At 46.1% G+C, this 22383-nt stretch overlaps 2 protein-coding genes across 2 annotated transcripts; both read left to right on the top strand.

Annotated features, from left to right (window-relative positions):
• Positions 1-612: 612 nt before the first annotated feature.
• On the top strand, positions 613-12036 carry LOC119383587 (YTH domain-containing family protein 2-like). The gene is given in 6 exon segments (XM_037651828.2): positions 613-1044; positions 4481-5192; positions 5194-5876; positions 8041-8105; positions 8202-8263; positions 10143-12036. Coding segments are annotated over 6 exon segments (1557 nt in total). The 5' UTR covers positions 613-1013; the 3' UTR covers positions 10147-12036.
• Positions 12037-14606: 2570 nt separating this feature from the next.
• Positions 14607-21303, top strand: LOC119383586 (ER membrane protein complex subunit 2). The gene is made up of 8 exons (XM_037651827.2): positions 14607-14713; positions 15255-15368; positions 15459-15523; positions 15611-15696; positions 16045-16330; positions 18152-18262; positions 19732-19836; positions 21154-21303. The coding sequence occupies exons 1-8, from the start codon at positions 14671-14673 to the stop codon at positions 21220-21222; spliced, it is 879 nt and encodes a 292-aa protein (XP_037507755.1). The 5' UTR covers positions 14607-14670; the 3' UTR covers positions 21223-21303.
• Positions 21304-22383: the final 1080 nt, after the last annotated feature.

The following is a 22383-nucleotide window of genomic DNA, read 5'->3' as shown; positions in this document are numbered from 1 at the left end:
TAAGTGTGCACTAAAAGAAAAAGCACATTGAAGTGAAATGTGCAGGCACACTAAGCGTGCAACAGGTTTGATTTACGTATCGCGCGGTTTCTTTTTCTTTTTTTTTTTTTGCGCCACTTGACGGAACTGCCAAAAGCAAGGTGCGTTCACACAAATATTCCTGATGTCGAAACACTGGCTTCCCCTGCAGAAACGTCGTTCATGTGATGGTTCCGGAAAGTTCTGGAAGGTGCTAAAACGTCTTACATCAATTCGAAAGGTCACAGTCAGACACTTGAGGCAAAACAAAAAAAAAAGAGAAAGTAATCAGTAAATACTAAACAAACGTAGATTTGCTCCGATTTTTTATTCGGAACATGCGCACTGCAGGCTGCGCGGTCGTTGATCGGCATGTCCATGGTAGTAAAGAACGTCGGAAAAGTGAATCGCATGGGAACGCGCTTTCATTTTTGCCATAGCCACACTGGAAGCGGCACTGAATGTATCTTCGGATGTACTGCATTTTACACCATGTCTTGTTTAGCGAGCTTGCAAAATCGAACAGTCTAGAAACGAAATGCAGCAGCCGTGCTGAAGGCATCATCGCCGAGAACATCACGCTATGACGTTCGTATTCACGTGACTATCTCAGGCGGGAGTCGGGCACATGAGGAGCCGCCATTGTTCCAGTGTTTCATATGTGGTGGTTTTAAGACATTTGTAGCCTCTCCGCGGACTGCATACGCAGATCAGTGCGGGCAAAAATCACCGGAAAGATAAGACACGCCAAAGAGAAGCCGACCACACCGCTAGCCAGTCATCAGAAGGGAAGCAAGACGGCCAACAGTGGTTTGTGTGATGTCTCGCTGTGTTCAAACGACATCCAAGATGGCCTCCCTACGTTCGTGTTTTTTCTGAAGTGCTCTGTGGGGGTTCGGGACGCGAAGACTTTGGGACAGCAGTTGTGCTGACAGTTGAACGATCGATTTTTTTTTCTTTCCGTGGTTTCGTTCACGTTTTGCCGATTCCTGGAGATGCAACGCATGAAAAGCCAAGGAAATCCAGGTGAGAATCCGTGCTGCTGTTGCCGTCGCCCAGTTTGTGTGGTGGGCAGTTCGCGCGACCCACGCAGCGACAGAGGTGCTTCTGGTAAACAAAACGCGTGTGAGCCGCTTGCAAACAAGTGCAGCGCCAAAAGGCGCTCGTACGACGCCGACAAATACTGCGACTGCCGTCCACTCTCACGTGTGTGGCGGCAGTGTTGCGTGTGCTACACGTTCTAAGCCTAAAACGCGTCTTGCTTTTTTCTAGTGCGATTTTGTTCGCCGCGCTTGATCCCCGCGACCTTTTTCGCGTTTGTGTGCTCTCAACAGTTGCGCCTCGAGCAGAGGACGGCGACCGCTGTTGGCACGCTGGCGCGCTTGGACTGCGGGGTTCGGCACTGACGCGTTTGACGCCTGCAGTCGCTATGCATTGCGCATCTTGGCGCCGCCTTGGTCGCCAGCTGTTCGCGGCGAGCCGACGACCCAGTCCCCTAATGCGTCTCGGGAGACGTCGATAGCGTGGCTTTTTTTTTTTTTGTCGCCGTGAGTGAATCGCGTAGGTAGTCGTCGCGCAAATACTTGTCGACGTCGCAGCCAGCGCGAGCGAGAGAAAAGATCCGCCCGCGCAAGGCACGCCCGCATCCGTTCTCGAGCGGCCGGAGGAGCGATGGCGTCGACATGTGATGCCCGGCGCCGATGGTGTGCCGATCGTCCGCAGCGTTGTGACAGCAGCCTGGCAACGGAGACCGCGGACGTTGCCCCAGAGTCGAGGTGTGCCGCGTTTTTTGCTCTATCGGGCGCCAACGATAACGCCAACGCTCTTTTGAGTCCCTTGCACCACCTATAGCGCGGCTTCGGAAGAGTGGGCCTTTCGCGAAGTAAAGATAACGTAGGCATTCCCCGGTGGGTTGGCAGAACGCGTTATCTCAGGTGATAAAGAAGAGGCGAAAGGCATAGTGACGTAGCGAGCTGGACAGGCCGCGACAACTTCCTTTTCTCGTATATCACCAAACTATGAGCTGCCGTGTGGTGCTAACTTACGCGAGAGAGGCGTGCCACATTGTAATGCCTTATTACAACTCGCGCTTTAATTTGACACGCTTTCCCCGCAAATGCCTCATTTCTGTGTTGCCTAGATGTCCGCTGTAATACCAGGTAATGAGTAACTGCTGTAAAGGCTATGTAACTAGAATGATCAATGTTACCTGTTTGAACTGCTGGAAGCAACAAGTAAAGCAGTCGGGACCTCTTGGGCCCTAGTGCTGCTGCCTCATGCGTGTGCAGTAACTTATGTAAGTTGGCTACAGTGGAATCTACGTAACTTGCACAACTTCTGTGGAATGAAGAGAGACACAATGCACTGGGACTGTTTGTATTATCGAGGTTTGTGTTCCTTGAATGCCAAGGTGCAGCCCCACACCAACTGTTAAGGCAGTAACTTGGAATTCTGTTTCCATTAATTTGACAGAAGATTGAGTACTCACAGAGTAAGTGGAGACATAGTCTTAGTGCTGTTAAACCTTGTGCCGCAAGAACTATAGCGCCGGTAGCTAATGTTCATAGTAGGGTACAGTTGAAGAAGGCGTGAGAGGCTCCGCCCAAATGCTAAAAGCACAGCAGCCGATCGCCTCCAAAACCAAAGAAATGGCCCTGCTCATGTGCTTGGCAGTGTTCTCCGAAGGCGGGGTCCCACCGGCGATTTTGCACATGATGTCAGTCTGAAGTGTGTGCACATTGGTACAGGCTTGTGTGCATCTGCCTGTGAGGTTGAAATGCTGCTGACTTCGAAGTACAGACTGTAGTTTCATGGATCTGTGCATAGGTAGTCCTAACCTACTGTATTCGTTTGGCTGCATTTCGACGGAGGCAAAATGCTTGGAGGCCCGTGTACTTAGATTTATAGTCCGACACAACTTGAGAAGTCAGGAGAGGCTCCTCCGCCCAGACAATCGAAGCGCGGCAGCCGATTGCCACCGCGACTAAAGAAATAGTCCCGCTCGTGCACGTGCCGATGTTCTCTGAAGGCGGAGCCACCGGCCGTCCCGCTCATGAAGTCAGTCCCGAGTGCGCGCCCATTAGTGCAGGCTTGTGTTCGTCTGCCTTTGAGGAGGAAATGCCGCTGACTTTTAAAGTTGTATCCAACTATAGGTGCACGTTTAAGAACCCCAGCTGATTGAAATTTCTGGAGCCCTTCACCAACCCCCCCCCCCCTGAAAATTTTCAGTTTTGCTGGCGTATATATACACGCACACATACAAACACACGCACGAACATACAAAAGGTATGGTTGAAACCCCCCCCCCCCCCCCCCCCCCCCCCCCGAAAAATTTCTGGCTACGCCCCTGCCCTCCACTGCAGCGTCTCTCATAATCGTATAGGGGTGTTGAGATGTAAAACCCCAGCAATTATTATTCCTGTTAAATACGCTAAATCTCTTGAAAATTAATCTAGTCTTCAAGTAGACGCCATCAAGATTGAGAACTTGTGTAGGAAGTTTAAAGAGGAGTGCCAACACCCACCTTTTGTTTTAGCATTTGCTTCTTGCTAAGCGTAATTTACTAGTAAAGCTTCAATATTTCTTCTAGGTGTCCACGTAAGCAGTGCTTGATAAGATCTCTGCTATTTTTATTGCATTTATAGTACACTCATTTTCTTCAGTTGGGGAGTTATCTAGGATATGTGTCGGCTGGCATACTCTGTTACAACTTTAGAACAAAAGGTCAGCTCCGCCCACATTCGGCGCTGTCCCTCCCACAGAGAATTAGCATAAGTGATATACCCAATAGCGCTTACTCATTTTTGTGATGTTGAGCACTTCTCTCTAGTGTTCAGATAGTTGACTTTCCGATATAGATGCACGTTAGTGTTGCTGGTTTTAGGTTGGAAACTCTGTCCTGGTGAATTTCATCAAGGATTCTGACATCGCTGCTCAGTCAAACTTAATTTTTTTAGGTAGTAACGACGAACCTTTAGCTCTTCATATGCATTGTATAGATGGCTTGCATGTGACGTCATGGATGCAGCTTGTGAATGTACTGGTATTCCACGATGGTGATTTTGATGACAAACAAATTGCATCAATGTGAAAACAACGTGGCAGGAGTGTCTGTGCGTGAATAACGAAAGAACCTGCATGTGATGTTTTGACATCATTAATGAGACATCGCAAACGTCACGTCTCCATGTGCTGGTGCTCCAACATGGTGGTTTCTGTGACGTCAATGCAAGCCATCTAGTTACATTAGCCGAGAAAAGGTACTTGTGGTTCGAGCGGGAGCCAGCTAATGCGGCTGTCTTTCACAGCTGAAGTGCAGGCGCGTTCTGTGGGTGTGGCTGACATTTTTCTTAGGTTGTAACTGAGTATAGAGCAGTTTGGAAATATGTCTAGCCTTGTGTTAGAGATATTTGCTGCGTGACAATCTTAACAACAAAAGCTTGTACCGCTTTTATTGTCGCAGCAGTGAGCAACGGCCCGAAGGACATGGTCAAGGATGAAGAGTTTGACTCATGGCGAAACCAGAACCAGCAGCCCCAGCCAGCTGCGCAGCAGCAGACAACCTACCAGCCCCACCTGTCGACATCGAACCTGGGCGAGCCGTACATCCCCAGCTACTATGCGTCCATGTCCTTTCCTTACTTGAACCAGGGCCTCGGCGATGGAGCTTGGAGCAATGGTGGTGACCCTGTCGGCTTCTTTGGCTCCTACGGGGGTCAGATGGGTGCAGGCGGCGAACAACCGCCGCAGCATTACGTTGACGGGGGTGCCGGAATGTTCAGTCAGAACAGCTTTGCGGGATATGGCCAGGGCTTCGGCTTCTTCCCGGGCAGTGGTGGTGACTACTCGACGTGGGGGACGGCGGCGAGCTCTGGGCAGCCGGCGGCGGCAGCGGCAGCAAGCAAGGGTTACCCGGAGGAGTACTATCGCGGTGACTATGACCAGGCGGGCATGTCGGACAGAGGGCTGAAGCATCTCGAACAAGGCTTGAGGTCCCTGGCCTTGGGTGGTGACAAGGACTTTGGGTCCAAGGAGCCGTACGGCAAAGACCCCAAGAAGCTGGGCGGTAGCGACAAGAAGCTGTCGTGGGCGTCTGTAGCGAGCCAGCCGGCCAAGCCGAAGGCAGTGAAAAGCAAAAGCCCCCTTCTGGCTCCGGCCTGTGCCCAGCAAGCATCCTATGGACATTGGCACTTGGGAGGGAAAGAACGGTGCGAAGCCGCGGGGCAGTGCCGCGCCGTGGGCGAGCCAGGCACCACCGCCTCCCGAGAGCAGCTACACGCATCCCGTGCTGGAAAAGCTCCGACTCGAGAACAATTACAACCCCAAGGACTTTGACCTGGAGCCGAAAGGGGCGCGCTTCTTCATCATCAAGAGCTACTCGGAGGACGACATCCACCGATCCATCAAGTACTCCATCTGGTGCTCGACGGAGCACGGAAACAAGCGGCTGGACGCTGCCTACCGCGATGCGCAGGGCCCCGTGCTGCTCTTCTTTAGCGTCAACGGGTCGGGCCACTTCTGTGGCATGGCCGAGATGGTGTCGCCTGTGGACTACACGGCCTCTTCGTCGGTATGGGCGCAGGACAAGTGGAAAGGGCAGTTTCGTGTGCGCTGGGTGTACGTCAAGGACGTGCCCAACTCTCAGCTTCGGCACATTCGGCTTGAGAACAACGAGAACAAGCCTGTGACCAACTCGCGGGACACCCAGGAGGTGCCGCCGGACAAGGGCCGCCAGGTGCTCAAAATCCTGCACGGCTTCCGGCACACTACGTCCATCTTTGACGATTTCCTCCACTACGAAAAGCGTCAGGAGGAGGATGAACAACGAGAGTTTCCCTCAGTTCCGGCGGGTGGACCAGGTCTGACCACACCTTTTGACGTCGCACTCGATATGCTGCTTTTTTTTCTTGGCCTGGCTGAGGGCAAAGTGCTCTGTGCTTACTGATGGGTTGTGGCTTTAACCGTTCTTGTTTCCGTTTGCTTTTGAATTTGAAGATGTTCTGTCCTGTCATTTCCAAGAGTGGTCTTTTCTTCCTATTTGTTTTATTTGTTATGCTTGTTCTGAGTTTGTCCTGTGTGCACTAAAGGAAATTTTATCATTCTTTCTACCAGATTTAATTAGGAATTGCATTTGTTGAGAATTTATTTGGCAGTGGAGTCCAGACTAGATGAAAGGGTTGGGTGTTAAAAAGTGAGTTATGTTCTGCTTCCTTACCATCTAAAATCGCTTCATTGAATTCGAAAAGAGCAGCAGGCGCAATTGGCAATTTTATGAGCTCTCAAGCTTTTGAGCGTTGCATAGAATCGACACCCCACTATAATGACTTGTTTTGGAAACTTCTGTCCTCAATGCAGTCGCAACATTTTCATGATTGCATTTTGAGAGTGTTTTAAAAGGGCAGCAGCAAGCTGGCCTCTCATTATTGTTGCAAGTATCAGTTAATTGTGCTTCTGTACATATCCAAATAATTGATTTTTTTAATGTAGCATGGATTGATTGCCTTTTTTTTTTACTGCGCCTTGTGTGCTAAACTGTCAGATCATTCTAGTTGCTTTGTTAAAGGACCCCTGACAGAGAAGTTTTTGTTTGTGACGTTTTTACTGTAATTTGTAGCTTTATGTCTTGTAATGCCTAAATTAACTCGTAAATGCTCTAACATATTGTATAATGAACATTACCATCGTTGATTGCAAGCAGTTCGTCATCACTTAGAAACTCCTACCTAAAACCGTAAGAAACTAGCACCCCACAGTGGGAGAGTGCCTGAGTGCATGCTGTCGTTGAAAGCGCGGTTTTCAAACTGGGGGCCCTGCGCACGGTAGAGATTAAAACCATGTGGGTGCTTCGGCAGGTTAAGCCTGTTAGCGAGTGTCCCCTCGGGAAAAAGAAAAATCTTTCCCGGCCTAAGCAGCCAGAACTACCTTGAGAGCAGCCCGACAACAGAACGAGAGGGTGAGGAACAATAGCCCTCGCTGGGTGCCAGTCGTGGTATTGTGTGCGTCCTGCAAATCTTCTGTGACATCGACATTACTCGCTTTACTCATCGAACGTCACACGGGGCCTCGATCTACGTCATACCAGTGGAGATGTCGTGAGGTGCTGCCAACTCAGATGAGCACTCGCGCTTACTTTAAAATCGAATTAAAATATCTTGAAGCTCTAACGGCCACCACTAATAGTCTGCTGGAGTGCCCACATATACTGGACAATCAAACAACACAAACATCTCGAGGTTTCAGTTCTGGTGTCCGTGGACCTTTAAGTAGGTCAGCGTTTACTACATCGAACACTAATTGATCTGAAGCTGTCTTTCACTAGTAGGGAGCATGCTTTATTCATATTATAGTATTTAAGAATTCATATTCCTAGTTGCTGTCAATCACGTTGTGAAGAATCTACATGTTCTTGGCTAGCTGGCACACCATTAGCTTGCCTAACCTGAACTTTCACACTCGCAGTGCTTACTGGCAAAGCTTGTTTTGAACACTAGGCTTATATATCGTGCTAAACATTGTTCAACATCTCTTGAGAGGTCATCAAATAGGGAATGTCGCTGGTGCGAATGTTTCGACGAGAGTGGTTGCTTATCTTTGTCAAGGCAGCAACTGCTTATTGTGCCTTCAATGGCCCCTTGCCATGTACTGTATAAGGTGGGGCATGTATTGTTGCACCCCGTACGACTTTCAACTCTAGAGCATTTGACCAATCGAGCAGCAAAGTTATGCATGGCTTCCACTTGCCCTTATTTCCACAACTGAATGCGGTTTTCTTGTGGGCCCCAAATGAGAAAGGTGATGAAGCAAGTTCCTGTGGGTGCACTCTTTGATAACTGTGAAGCAGTGCAACTGCTGAACATATGTCACATGGGTGGTGCATACCTGGTAGTGTTTCAAAAGAAGATGTGGGGCTCAGAGCTGGGTGCACTCAATTCATCACTGAAGTACTAGTTAGTGACAACACAGGCATTTTGCTGCACTGCTTCCGATCTATGGGAAGTGTTAACAAACTGTTTAACTTTGCAGCAGAGCCAGGATTGCTGCCCAATCTTGACCACTTAAAAGCTGCAGAAGCAATGAAGGACAACAAGGTAAGCCGGCATTTACTGCTCTCCTTGGCATGCCTTAGCATGTCACTTGCGCTTCGTGTTTGCGCACATTCAATGTCTTCTCTGTTGGGCTTGCAGCAGATGCCCATGCCAACGAGCAACCATCACATGCAGTCGAGGTACCACCACCAGCAGGCGTGGTGAGTAACCCCTCCCCATGTACTTCTCTTTCTCCTTTATGCGTGCATCTGATGATGTCCGATGGTGCATGCAACAGGCCATCTGCCCAGAAGGCAAACAGGTAGACATTGGAGCACCTTAATGTGAATTAAGACAGCATGATAAACATGCAGTGTCAGTGCTAGCTATATTGAGTGTGTTCCAATGCTCACTAAGCAGGCAGCAGCCATCTTAAGTGTCATTCCAGTTCTGGCAAAGCTGCCAAAAGAAGCGTCTTTGTGAGGACAGCATCAAAGTAAATAATTATACGGGCTACTTTGTTGTCGAAACGAGATAGCAGCTCAGTAGAAGGCTTGAAAAACTTCTGGGAGGCCGCTTGCTCAGAACAAAACATAGTTGCAATTTCCTACGTACCTAATGTAAGCTACGTTGTTTTTATCATAGGTTTGAAAAGTAAAGAAATTAAGAAACAAGAAGGCAATGTTAAGTGCACCTAAAGCTTTCCCTTGTCAATGCAAGATGGCGTCACATTTCACAGACATCTTCTAGACACATTCCACTACAGAGGCCACTGGGGCTTGGAAGTTTAGTTGTCTATGTTGACTGTCTCCACTGCTGGCCAGAATTGGAGCATGCCCATTATACCACCCCTTCCACAATGCTTTTTCAACTGCAGTAGAATCCTCTTCAACAGAACCTGAAGGAACCAGAAAACAGACCACCAATTAAAAATGTCTTAATTTTTTCTTGCTTGTGTTGTCCTTCTTGAGTGGTCTCATTATTGCCAGCGGTTCTGTTTACAGAGAGATACCAAGATCTTGATTCCAATTAATGGAACCTTTTTTCACATTACCAAAGTACAAGACCAACCAAGGATGTGATCGGAGATCGTTGTTTGGAACGCACGTTCAGTTTCGCCTCACGCCATTGCTTTAGGCCAGCTGATGTAATAGGCCAGGGTAGTGCGGCCACGTTTTTTTGGCACCGTTGAAGTGGCGACACTCTGTCCACCATTTCGAAGCATACACGTGGTCTGCGAGGGTTGATCCCAGCTGCGAGTCTCATTTCGATTGAGGCAGAGTGCTAGAGGCCTGCTCGATTTAGGTGCTTGTTAAAGAACCACAGGTGTTTGAAATTTCATGAGTGCTGCCCTCCTGTCTGCCTCATAATCATATTGTGGTTTTGGGGATGATAAATCCCAGCAGTTAGTGTTACTGTATGACTCTACCAATGATGGAACACAGCTGACACAACTTTAGTGAGTACAAGGCCTAGAGCCTTGCTTAATGTGCAATGTTTGCTTGACTTGTTCTGCACTTACATATATAGTTTTAAATGCTGAATACAACTAGTTTTGTGGGCTAAAAAATGTGCTACTAGCTGCCTAACATGCACTGCAGACTACTTGCCATTGGCAGCCTGAAGCAGATTGGGACATGCTTGCTGTATTATTCACAGCAAACCTGTGGCACTAAGAGCAAAGAACGATGTTAATGACACATATTGCAGCAAGTCAGGTCAAGCTACCTTAATAAATTTTGCATTGTAAGCAGTAACAACTGTTCTTTGTTTCTCGTTGCTTATGTCTCTCCCGTTATGCACAACCAACCACTCTTTGCTGTGGGGGCATGTTTAGGTTAGCACATTTACTTGATCACGTCGTGAAGTTTCTTTTCAGGTAGGCAACACTGTTTCTTACTTGAAAACAGCAGATGCCACGAGTTCTCTTGCGTAAGCTATATGCTGTGATGGCCTCTTCACGGCTACAGTGGGCCTATCGGTTCTTGCTTTTGTGGTTTTTTTTAACATCTGGCATCACTAGCATGCTTCCTCAGAGTAGCGAGTAATAGCTGTGGCAGTGCCGGGTTGAAAACATGCACCTTGCATCGCCTCTCACAGGTGAAGTGGCGTGCGGTGCGAGGCCTTCGGCGGTGTTATTTTCCCCCTCCCCAATTGCAAGACCCCCCGTTGCCACAGAAACCCCTTTGACGATGAAGACGACGACGACTGGAAATGCGCCACCGTGACACTCCCCGTGCGCCGAGGCTTTCGACGTCAGCGACGGCGTGGCCCATTCTCTGTGGTTCTGCTGTGTGCGTGCGTGTGCTATTCGTGTGCGCGTGCACCTCGCGTGATGTGTGTGCCCTCCGCCGAGGCAAGGACCACGGGCCTCTTTTTTTTCCTTTTTTCCCTGTAAACTCCCGTCAAGTGCTTACCCCTTCCGATGCCCTTTCTCTTGTTTCTGTGCTGCACAGCTGTTAACCGACAGTGGATAACTCTATCTGGGGATGAGGGAGGTGGGGCATTGGAAAACTGCTCTAACGGTTTCCTGCCAGAGTTAAAGAGGAGAACGAAGGTGCTTTGGGTGCATCCGGTGACGCTGGGCCGGGTTGCCGGAGATTAATGCGTACCGCTACTGCTGCTACTACTGGACCTTCTCCTTACCACCAGTTTTTCTAGATTCATTTGCCACCGCCAAGTTGCCGAAGGCTTGGCACGATTGTTGTTTCTTCTTCTCCCGCCCATTCCTCGATCTTTTAATCTCTTCCTCCCCTTGCCGCTGGCCAATGTATTCTTGCTCTCGCTCTTTCATCTGGCTTGTGCGCTTGAATTTTGGTCACCCATCTCTTTTTCTGTCTTATTCTCTACCTCACTGGTTCTCAACTCCTATCATGTGGTTGTTAATGCAGCGCAAAGCAAAAGAAAAAAAAATGTAACAGTGGGCAAAGTGGTAACAAAGATAAAAAAAGGTGGTGGGAAAACTTACACGTGGACATTTGGGATTTTTTTTTTCTTTTCCCCCCCTTGTTGGTAGGATTGGGGGCCAGTGAATGGAACTTTGCTGCACAGCCTTCTTCCGGACCTCCTCTCGTTGTTTTTGTGGGAAAATGCTAGTGACCACAAATTGTTATCAGTCAGTGGGTTTACCGAAAGGAAGAGACTTACAAAAAAAAAAAACCTGAACTGGCATCATTGGATGGACTTCTTCTTTGTGTTTGTTTTGACTTTGTCAGAATTTGGGACTCCTAGGACTTGTAAAAAAAGAAAGAAAACAGTGGACTAAAAAATCACTTGGACTTGATGACCAATGACAGACTGGACGCACCGCCGCGAGACAGCAGACGCGCAGTGTTTCGGAATGTATGTGGCCTGTGCGTGCTCGGACAGTGGACTTGCTTCAAGGACTTGTGCTGTTGCTTCGTGGGTCCGGGGGATTGAAAAAAAAAAAATGGTTCATCAAGTGACTAGTTGTATCTATTTCTGGACTGAACTTCTAATTTGTTTACCTTTTTTTTTCTTGGTCAGTTAAAACTGAACCCAGTTGTTGGACTTGATTGACTTTGAGGGCAATGTGGATGCCACTAGAAACGCATGCCTGCATGTATTTTTTTTTTCTTCTCTCTTTCTAGGGATGCTGACGGATTTTTGCATTGAAATGCTTAGCAGTACATATTGTGGCCCCCCTTTCTGGCAATTGTGAGTTACTAAAAACGAAGAAAAAGCCGTTGATAGTTCTTGTGATCGTGTGGACCTGTTCTTTTTCTCAAAATACATGATAGTGCATTCTGTAGCAGTTTTAAGGATGCCCACTGGAGCACTCAACTAAAAGAATTGAAAGAAAAAAAAGATAATGTGAAATTGCATTTCGAGCCTATTGGAAAATGGGAGCTGTGGTATATACATATACTTGCAGGAAGCTGCTGCGCTCGTTACTTGTGTGAGGTCTATGGCATCCTTTTGTTGTTGTTAACTTCGCCAATAAACACTGAGCACAATGAAATACACCGAAGAACGAGAAGTTATGCATCACTTGTACTGGCGGTTTGGCGGTGCTTGGCGGCCATGCAGACCTGGTGAGCGGTCGCCAACACATGCAACCGCTTTGTGGTCAACACTGCTGCGTGTATGTAGGAGTGCTTCTCCAACGAGCTGCTGGGATACCATCCACGTCATTCAAGGCATGTCACTTGGTCCACTGTGCACGGTTGCTTTGATGTCGCCCGCTTGTCATTGTAATGCATGCCTTTGCAAGCCATGCACCTATTTAGGCCACACTTGTTTATTGAGTACTTTTCTCTTTCTGGCTCATGGCTGACATTAAAGCAAAGAAGTCGTTACCTGTACTTTGGCAGCTTTAAATAATGTAGAGCTATGCAACACTGATAACTGTATACTCGGATTTCTAATTCTTCAATGCTAGACATTTCTGCATGGTACCAAATGAACTTCCAGAGTAACTGTATTCCAGCTGATAGATTGAGCGACAACCATGAAGGCTGCTTTTAATTGGAGGGACATGAAAGAATTACTGAATTGTGGCTGATAAAATATTTGAAGTCTCTACTGTTATTTCGCCACCGTAGGCTTTTTGATGAAAAGAAATAGGATCACTTCTTGAATTTCGCGGCACACTGATTTCAGCGTGACGTCACGGATTTTAAAGTGCTTTTGCTATTTTGAGCCGACTAGCTCAACGGAATTTGCTTAACTTCGTACGTTAAGTCTAGCCTTCTCAGAGGACAATGTATTCCATTTTTACTGATAAGAGCCACATGGGCTCCAGTAGACTCTGCCAAATATGACGTCACAATGAGTTTGCGCTGCCAAATTTGACGTCACATTAAGTTTGTGCGGGAAATTCATTGTGACTTTTGGCATCTGCATTTTCTTTTGGCTCATTTTCTTGTTTACGAAGCGTTTTCTCGCGATAGAAGTTGTGCTTTCGGAATTGCGAAAGGCTAGTCTGCTAAATACATGCAGGAGGAAGACCAAATACCAAACAGTGCGGCCATGCATGCGTGGCGGTGATCACGTGCTCCACGTGGATGGTTTTGGCGATCACAAAATCATTTTATTTCCTTTGTTATGCTTGTAGCCGGCGCGCGGCATAGATATTAATAAATTGGTAATGTAAGTGTAGTGGAGGTAAGGCTACGTGTCATCGCCGCCATGATTATGCCAGAACGAGCAGTAACCATGCTGAAGAACGCAAACTCATGGCGCGCTAGCCATTGATGCAAGATTGTTTGCAAATGTAGGTGGCTTTTTTTTGCGAACTGTCCTTCTTTCATTGTGACATGCGCCCGGATGAAATTTAGGTCGAGCTATAGCAAATGTAAGTTCTGTTGACGGTGCGAACGAAGTAGTGTCGTTGGAGGAATCCATGGAAAAGGAATGAAGTGCACGAAGGTGAAATGAAACGAGACAAGCGCACAGAAAGGTGTACGTAAAAACGCATTTTAACAAGTGTTTCGGAAATGGCTACGCAGCACGCAGGCACTTTCCATCGGTACAAAAAAAAAAGGGGGGGGGGGGGGTCGCTTTTGTGGTTCTTTCCCTGATCTCAATGGTACAGCCTTATCCATCGTGGAAGGTGTAAGTTTTAGCCAAATATGGGGGGGAAATGCAAATTATGCCGCCTACTCAAACCCGTGGACCACCACAAATCACAAGTAAAAGTTCTTTAGCAAGTGCATGCGGTATCGGCACACGTTTTCACAGAAGGCTTCCGAGAGCCGTCATAATCCCCTCTGGGCTGTGGTAATGCGTGAAAGCAAAAAGAAAAAAGACAAATAAACGCAGTGGCGTGAATCCAGAAAAATCACAAGGGGGAACACCCATCAGACCATGGCGACCATTTTGTTTTTGTAATATGGGTCGTATTCTTATTTAGATAAGAATTAAACCAATGCTTTGAAATAAAATGAAAGAAAACCGAGCATGGGGGTCCCAGCTCGAGTAATTTCATTGTTCTGCAGTCTTCTTTGAAGCAGTCGAGCGGTTTTTGCGAGCTCAGGAGTATTGAACGCAGATACACACTAAAAAAATAATCAGCCTTTAAAAAAAGTAATTCATGTATATGATGTTCTAAGGCTAAATCTCATGGGAGGACAATTGCAAGAGGTGCCCCCCCCCCCCAGCCTGAACACAAGGGGGGTGAGGAGCCCCCCCCCCCTCCCCCATGATTTACGCCAATGAATAAACGTACTGCCGAGGCAGTGACGTCAGCCTTTGTACTCCACGTGCCACAGTCCACAAAGAAGAGGTGTTTCGCTCCTATGAGAAGGTCGTACAAATGTCTCTGCTGACCGCACGTAATGTAATGCGAGAACGTCAACAGCTGGTTGACGCTTTCGCATGATCTCGCTAACGAAGACGTACACCAGGCAGTTTTAGCGGTTTTAGCGTCAAACTTTGCGTTTGTTGTAGGCATGTAATATTTGCGTACAGCGCAACGCAAAGCCCACGCTAACACCGCTAAAACCATAGTTTCCTACTAATAATGGCTAAAACTCTCTAGTATCAGATGGCGCCACGTGCCACACTCGCCCTCGGGGGCCCTTTTCCTCTCCTTCAAGGTCACTCTACACCGTCACTCTTGTATAAACTCTTCCCCTCTATCTCTCTCTTTCTTTATTAATTAAAAATGGCTGCTGGCATCACCGACTTGCAGCGCATGAGCTGGGAAGGTCTGTATTGACGCTAGTACACTAGCACCTTCTCATTTTTATTCACCAGCTTTCGTTACCGCATTCGAACTCCAAGCAGGCCTGCTGAGAAATGTAGCCATTTAATAATAAATGACTGCTTGGTTACGTCTGAACGAGGGGTTATGCTCTGCCGCACAGCCCGACTCCTATGCCGGAAAATGCGCTCGCTTGTTTCTTTTTCCTGGAGCAGCTGCTGCTGGGAAAATATAGTCACATAACATGCAAAATGTCTCTCGAAACCTCGCCTAAACGTTATAGCTTTTTAAAATCTCAGATGATTGAGATGATGTATCAATCGTGAGCTACCGCAGGTTTCGGCTTGCTTGATTCGTGTTTCGGGACCGAAAACTGTACAAATAAAGTACGCACATCAAATCGCGTTCGTATCTGATGATCGCACGTGTAACGTCTCCCGCTCCTTTTGCAGATGAGGTGGATAGTAAGTACAAAACGGCGCGAGTAAACATCGCTTTCTTACAATGCCATACGTTGTGCGACTGTCGAGCGTCATTCATTACAGATGCACGGGAAACACTGCGGCAGTGGAGAGAAGAGAATGACCGAAGGTCGGAAGAGACAGTCGAGCTGTGGCACAGCGTGATCGCCAAGAATATCAAGAAACTAGGAGACGAAAGTGAGTCGAACTGCGAACAAATTGCTTGTTGCAAGCGCGGATGTGCCCCTGATTGACGCGGCTTTAATTGCCCGACTGCGTCCGTTCCAGAATGGGTCGTCTACGAGCAAGTGTGCATAGCGGCTTTGGACTGTCACGAAATGCGGCTCGCAAAGGTGGGAGACTCCGCGTTCTCAGCGGCCCTAGCTCGTTTGTTAATTTGCGCTCGGGATCGATAAAAAGATAATTAACCTTTTCCGCAGGAATGCCTGAACAAACTGGACGAAGAGTTTCCTGGCAGCTTACGAGTGAAGAAGCTGGAAGCGATGCAGCTAGAAGCACTTGAAAAGTGAGTGTTTCTAAAAACTTATGCGTTTTGAATTTTTCGGGTTCTAGAGAAAGAAACCAAATATTTCGAGGTTAACTAGTACCATGGTGTGCGTCTCCTTCTGCTGCTTGTGGGCCTATAAAGGTAAATAATCATTAATAAACTTTGTGTGTACTCAAAAATAGATAGTATGTGCTTGGGGGAAAGAAAAAATGGAACAAAAATGTGTGTGCCATCGTCTGCTGCGTCTGCACGATTCTCAGGAATCTGAAATTTAACAGCTCAGCAGGCACATAACTGTGACGTAGCCGTAGCAGGTATCTACCTTCTGACGCTACAACACTCTCTGCCTCTTTTGTTTCGACGCAGGTACGATGAGGCGTTTACGCAGTACGAAGCACTCTTGGCTCAGGACGAGGCAAACTCTGCAGTGCACAAACGGCGAGTGGCGGTGCTGCTGTCACAGCAGATGGTCGGGGAAGCGGTAAAAGAACTGAGTGACTACCTGCGCCGATTCATGGGAGACCAGGAGGCCTGGCTGCAGCTGTGCGGCCTGTACCTGCGAGAGCAGGACCTCGCCCGTGCCGCCTTCTGCCTTGAGGAGCTCATCCTGTGCAATCCTCACAACCACCTCTACTACCAGCGCTACGCGGAGGTACACCAGCCGCTTTGCTTTTAGCAGTCGATCGTGAAGTTTTGCAAAAAAAACTCGCTAGAGAGACGTGGTGATGGTAGCGTTGCTAATTATAATAATTACAGTTAAAACTTGATCTAATGAAACCCGGTTTTACAAATTTCCCGATCCAACGAAGAAATTTCGATTCCCCAGCAAATACCCATAGGATGCAGTGTTATCATCAACCCGAGGTAACGAACTAGCTTGGCCGCCAAACCCAATTTAACAAAGTTTTTACAGAAATACCTGAGTAAAAAAGCGGTGATTTCCTTCCAATTTTGCAGAGATGGGTTTTTCTTCGAGTCTGTACTTTAACACTCTTGCATTAAGACATCTAGGCGCCCTACACATGGCCCTAGCTTTAGTTTGATGAGGCGGCACGCTGCGCCCATGCATGGAGCAATGGACTCAGCGGTCAGTAGTGCTCTTATGCACTGGATGGTGCTACGGGCAGCGTAGGTTAGTTTTGTGATTTCATGACACTAATAGTCTCCTTGCAACTTTCTAGCTCGCGTTGCTCGCACAATCACTTTGTTCGTTCTTCGCATATCTGCATATTGTTCGCCCATAATTGCTTCACCGTAACCATCTTTCTGGCCCGCATCGCTCAGAAGTGGTGCCCCCTACATCTGGGCAACATGGGAGGCTCCATGTCAGGGCCTGCAAAGGGCTGCCTTCGTGATCTTTTCACATGTGCACGAGTAGACTGATGGCAAGAACAGTGTCCTGGTAGCTTTTCGTTGTCGCAACGTTACGATTTTAGATTTCGTAGAGCCAAAAAGTCCCTTTCCTCGATTTTGCGAACTTCCCGATTTAACAAAATAATTTGAGTTTCTCAATCTCTTTGTTAGATTGAGTTTCCACTGTATGTTTTTTTCTATCAAAATACATGTTGAATCAAAATCCACATTGAATCAAAATACCACATTGTTGAATAATGACGTCATATCATTCACAAGGCATCAAGAACACTGATGCAGCGTAAGATGGAAGCAAGCTTCCAATTAGCAACTCTGTTGGCTTGCACATTGCGCTGGGCATTCAGTCATCTGGCTTTTTGAGTAAGGCTTGCTTTCATCCTATTAACTTCTTGTCTACTGCAGCTTGAAAGCTTTTGCACTGTTCCTACAAGGTTGCACCAAATTTTTCGGGTGTTTCAATCACATATGTCCTTTGACAGCACAATCTTGTGATAGTGAGTTGGTGCTGATATCACTGTTTACTGCTGTTTATACGAAGGATCAGAGTTTACATGCCTAAACTCATGGCTTTTCAGTCATATCAGTTTTGACATTGCAGTCCTGTGATAGTGACATGGAGCCACTATCAGTGTTGACCACTGTTATTTATACAGATGAGCAGAATGTACATGCAGCAACTTGTGGCTCTGTGATTTCCTGACCTTGTACCTTTGTTCAACACTAACTGCAAATTACTTGCATTCCTTTTGTTGCAAAGCACACTTGCCTGATTTAGTAATGGTTCTTTTCAAACTCTGCTGTATTTAGCTCTTTCCACTAGGTTGCAGTGCCATACCTACATTTTCGTAGGTACTGTAGGTCACTGTGTGCGATTATCACAGCTGGAAACACACTATCACACACCATTTTTGCCGCGATTGACCACTCAGTTAAAGAAGCACAAAGAAAAATAAAATCCTACTAAACATGCTTCCGGATCTAATTGGATAACCTCTCGTTATTGGCCGCTAATGTTAGACATGTCTATAGTCTTTGAAACTGCTGTACTATAATGTTGCGAAGCTTGAGCTAGAAGTTCCTCGCTTATGTTTCCCCACAGATTCAGTACACAATAGGCAACATGGAGACAATGGAGTTGGCGAGATCTTACTTTGCACAAGCAGTCAAGCTGAACCCAAACAACATCCGGGCACTCTACGGACTTTTCTTGGTAAGACGTCATTTGCGCATTTGCTTTATACCATTGTCACACAGTCACTTGTGATCACGATAAGGCCCAGTCTGGACTGAATTTCTCAATCGCGATCGAGGATGATCACTGCTACGCTGCCCAGCAATTTAGGTTGAGTTTGGCATGGCCCAAGCGCACCAGGCGTTGTTAGTCAGCCTAAAAAACTGTTAAGCACGTGTCAAATTTGCTTGATTCGCTGTAAAAAAAGGTATGTATTGTAAGCCTCCTTTATTCAAGAAATTATATTTTGGTTGTCATTACCGTTATTGGTTTTCATTACCAACTGCAAGAGAGGCTCCACCTGCAGTAACCAAGTAGCCTTATTTTATTAAGTTTGTTTCTCTCTCTCTCTATTTCTCTACAGACCGATGTGGCCTGCAGCGTAGGTCTTTCAGATCATTAACAAACTGATCTAAGCGCTCTGTGTCAAATCTGTAATTTATAATAGCGTCTTACGCATGCACATTGATACAGAACGCAGCTGCTACCGCGCAGAGCTCTCAGCTGTCTCTGTTTTGGGACTTAACTTGTGTGACTTAACTGACTGGCTCCTTAGAGTTTGTACTGGAGGAGAAAATGTCAGCGGCAGGATTTGTGGCGACACCTGGCGGTGTAGAGATCAACCAGACAAACGCAAAGCATGGTTCTTGCAATCTGTGGTATGCTGGTGGAGGATTGCGGAAGGTGCGGCTTAGCCCCGACCGCTCGGCGAAGAAGCTGAGAGAAAGCGTGGCTTGGGAGGAGGGTAACTTCTAATCATTTGTAGCTCCCCTTATGCAAGGCGCTTCACTTAAATTATGGTGCGAATAATTTACTCTTGTTACCTAGCTGCTTACATAGTTTCAGAATACCATTTCAGGTACCGTTTAGAGGGACACTAAAGTGATTCACGAAATGAGTTTCGATTGCCAAATTATCCTTTAATAACTTTGTTATGTTAATTACAGAACTGTAGGTTTATTATCGGCAGAATAGGTTTAGATCAACAATCAATTCTTTAGATTTTGTGCGGAAAACCCAACGCTGGTACTCATTGCATCACAGATTTGAAAGTAGTGTTTTATTATTTTGGCCGCATTGACTGATAAGTTTTTTAATCTCGTCATGTGAGCGTCTGGCTCTTGTAGAGTGGAATGTAATCCATTTTCACCAATAAGGGATTACATAGGCCCTAGCAGATGCCATCAGAATCTATGATATCACTGCAAGCTACTGTGCAAACTTCAACGCAAGGCAACATCACCACCAGTCTTCTGGCAAGGGTAGTGTTAAGGGTGTGGGAGGTGTGGAAGTTTTAAAGAGAAAATGGAAGTTTGAGACAGGAGCGGAGCTCTCTTAGTTTTGTGTACATGAGTATGTTTTATTTTGAGTGATCTTGAGTGATTTTGAGCATAATTTTGGTGACACCATAGTAAGCTACACGGTGAGACATATATTGTGCTTCACAGGCTGCCAGTCACATTGGCTCTCACCCCAAGAGTTCTGTACAGAAGAAGAAGGACAACCAGCGATACGCAGCTTGGGCATCTCAACAGATAACGAAAAAGTACCAAGTAAGTGTGGAAAAATGCAGTAAAGCTTTTTTAAAAGTTTTGCAGCTATTCTCTTCGTATTGTTTGCACTGTGCCAAGCATCTCTGAAGTGAACATTAACTGCACTGTGTGGTTGTGCTGGTCGCAATGAATTGCCATAACAGACTCGACTCTGTTTTCCATAAAAATGTCACTTGTTAGTATGTGCTTGTGCTGTTCTTTTCTCCCTTCAGCCACATTTTTTTTCGCACAGTTTCCCGGATAATGGAATGCCAACTCGCCCAACAGTCCATTCAAAGACTCTGTGAACTTGTGTTCTGGTGCATTTTTCTGCTTTTATTTTAATTAGGCCTGCCCATTAATTCTAGCAATTGCGTCAGCCCTGTCAGGGTCACATTTATAGACATATGCATAGAATATTTCTATAAATTTTGTAAATATGGGCCAAGCATATGGAAAATATATCCAATTGTTCAAATGCATACAGAAGGTTTCTGTGCGTGAGAGTGGTTTTCCGTAGTTTTGCTGTATTTCCCCGGCTTTCCTAACACTATCCAATGTTGTGGCCGTTTGCGATGCGAGGTGAGATCGTTTTGTCCTCCTTGTCTAGGAGACGATGTTGTACGTGAGTGGCTCGAGCACATGCACATGGAGGTCTATGCCTATACATTCTTGCATGCAAACGTGTGGAGATAAGGTTTAAACGCAGCGTTTCTTTTTGTTTCACACCCAGCATGTGAGATGCTTCTGCTCACAATTTCTCTTTAATTTACTAAATGCACTGAATGGGTATGGTACTGTGAGATAAAATTGCGGTTCAGTCATAACATTGAAAACACAGTTTTACTCAAAATGCTTCGTTGTGCTTGAGGCTGGCACATTGTGTAATTTTGAATGTTTAGTGGTTATGACTCAACTAACAAACAGATGCTGCATCAACTTTTATTTGTAATTCGTAGTGTATAAAGCTAGCACTCAACTTATTCCGTTTTATCATTGTTCTGTTTTTATACCAGCAGTCTCTTAATGTCTTTATTTTAATGTAGCGTGCTGTCTCATAGTACTAGTTTTTATCAATGTTTAAACTTGACCGGAGATCCTAGTAGAGTCATTAACTATGGGAACTTCCTTTTTAAATTTCATATTTGTCATACTTCGTTACTATTTTGTGAAGTAGTAAATTAATATTGAAATGAATATGCAATCTAGCAACGCTACCAGTGTTCTTTATCCTCCGTCAGGGCTTTTATATCGAACACCACATAGCTGCGAGTATGTGTGTTAAAAGAAACAATCCTGGCAGTCTCTCACTTTTTGGTCCTTGGTTCTCGTTTGCAGGAGAAACAATGTGAAGACTCCCAAGTGAAGTTGCTAGAAGGCATGCTGAACACTCTACAAATCAACTGAGGACCTTTCCTGTGACCCACACGCCTGCTTACTTCTTGTAAACCTTGTATTTATACGGAGAAGAAAAAAAAAAGATTATATATAATATTTGCATCAATTCCTTTGAAGTCTTTTTGTCACTTTCTAAAGCTGTCGCCCATGTGCAGCTGTCCAAACAATATTTTAGTAATTATGATCATTTTATGAATGCGCAGGAGCCAAAAGGAAACAGGCAGCATTTTGTTATGAAACACGAGAGAAATATACAGTGCAAATCATTACGAAAGCAACAAGCATATTTGCAGTCATAAATAATAATAATAGTAAAGATGTAATCCTCACACTCCTTTTCATATAAGGATGAATTCTGTGGGGGGAAAGAAGTTTTTTACGTTATTCAAACTCTGCCTCTCACATTAAGTGTAATCCCTTGCAACAAGTCGTCACTTGTGCCCAGTATGACAACCTCACTAAGCACAGTTTAGCACCTGTTCTGCCGTCTCTGGCAAATTTCATCTTGTATTGAACAAACTTGCTGAACACTTGCAACGGTGGTTTGGTGGCTATAGCAGTGTGCTACAAAGCACTAGGGTGTGGGTTCGATTCCAGGCCATGGCGGCCAAAATTCAATAGGGGCAGAATAATAAAATGCCGCTGTATTTACGCTTGGGTGCACGTAAGAGGACTGTCTCCTTCCGATACTACAAACCGATCCCTATATTACAGATGGGCCCTATACTGTTGACTCGTCCAGGCTTGCAAACGCAATGCTGCTCGCTCCTACTGCAAGCTTTCTTCTACGGTGTTACAACCAGAGTGGCTGGGTGGACAACAGATGGCACATAACACTGCTTGAATTCATACAGAATACGGGCCTTCACAGGACACGCATGACATCGAGCATTATCCCTTGAAACGATACGCACAAAAAAAAAATGATCTTTCAGGCCTTTAGTTACACTGCCAGTTGGCTTGTAGCATTATCATTGATCATTTTCTATGTGTCCATGTTAAGGGGGCAAATCTACTACATTATTAGTTAACTCTATCGTCACTAATTTTGCGATAATAGACTCATTATTAGAACAGAAAGTGAAGGTCAAGAACTACATTATCGAAATTTCACACCACAGTTCCCAACACTTGAAACTTGCCGTAATTTCATGAATTTTAATGCATTTT

The sequence above is a fragment of the Rhipicephalus sanguineus genome, chromosome 2 (assembly GCF_013339695.2).
Source record: "Rhipicephalus sanguineus isolate Rsan-2018 chromosome 2, BIME_Rsan_1.4, whole genome shotgun sequence".
In the NCBI taxonomy this organism is placed as follows: domain Eukaryota; kingdom Metazoa; phylum Arthropoda; class Arachnida; order Ixodida; family Ixodidae; genus Rhipicephalus; species Rhipicephalus sanguineus.
The sequence above is the reverse complement of the archived record's forward strand: the minus strand, read 5'-3'. Positions and strand labels throughout refer to the sequence as shown.

Excerpts from the sequence above, each read along its gene's own strand:
- LOC119383586 (XM_037651827.2), top strand. The coding sequence starts at position 14,671 with ATGGCTGCTGGCATCACCGACTTGCAGCGCATGAGCTGGGAAG. Across the intron at positions 15,697-16,044 it reads CAGCTAGAAGCACTTGAAAA|GTACGATGAGGCGTTTACGC; the intron begins GTGAGTGTTTCT and ends GTTTCGACGCAG. Across the intron at positions 19,837-21,153 it reads AGATAACGAAAAAGTACCAA|GAGAAACAATGTGAAGACTC; the intron begins GTAAGTGTGGAA and ends TCTCGTTTGCAG.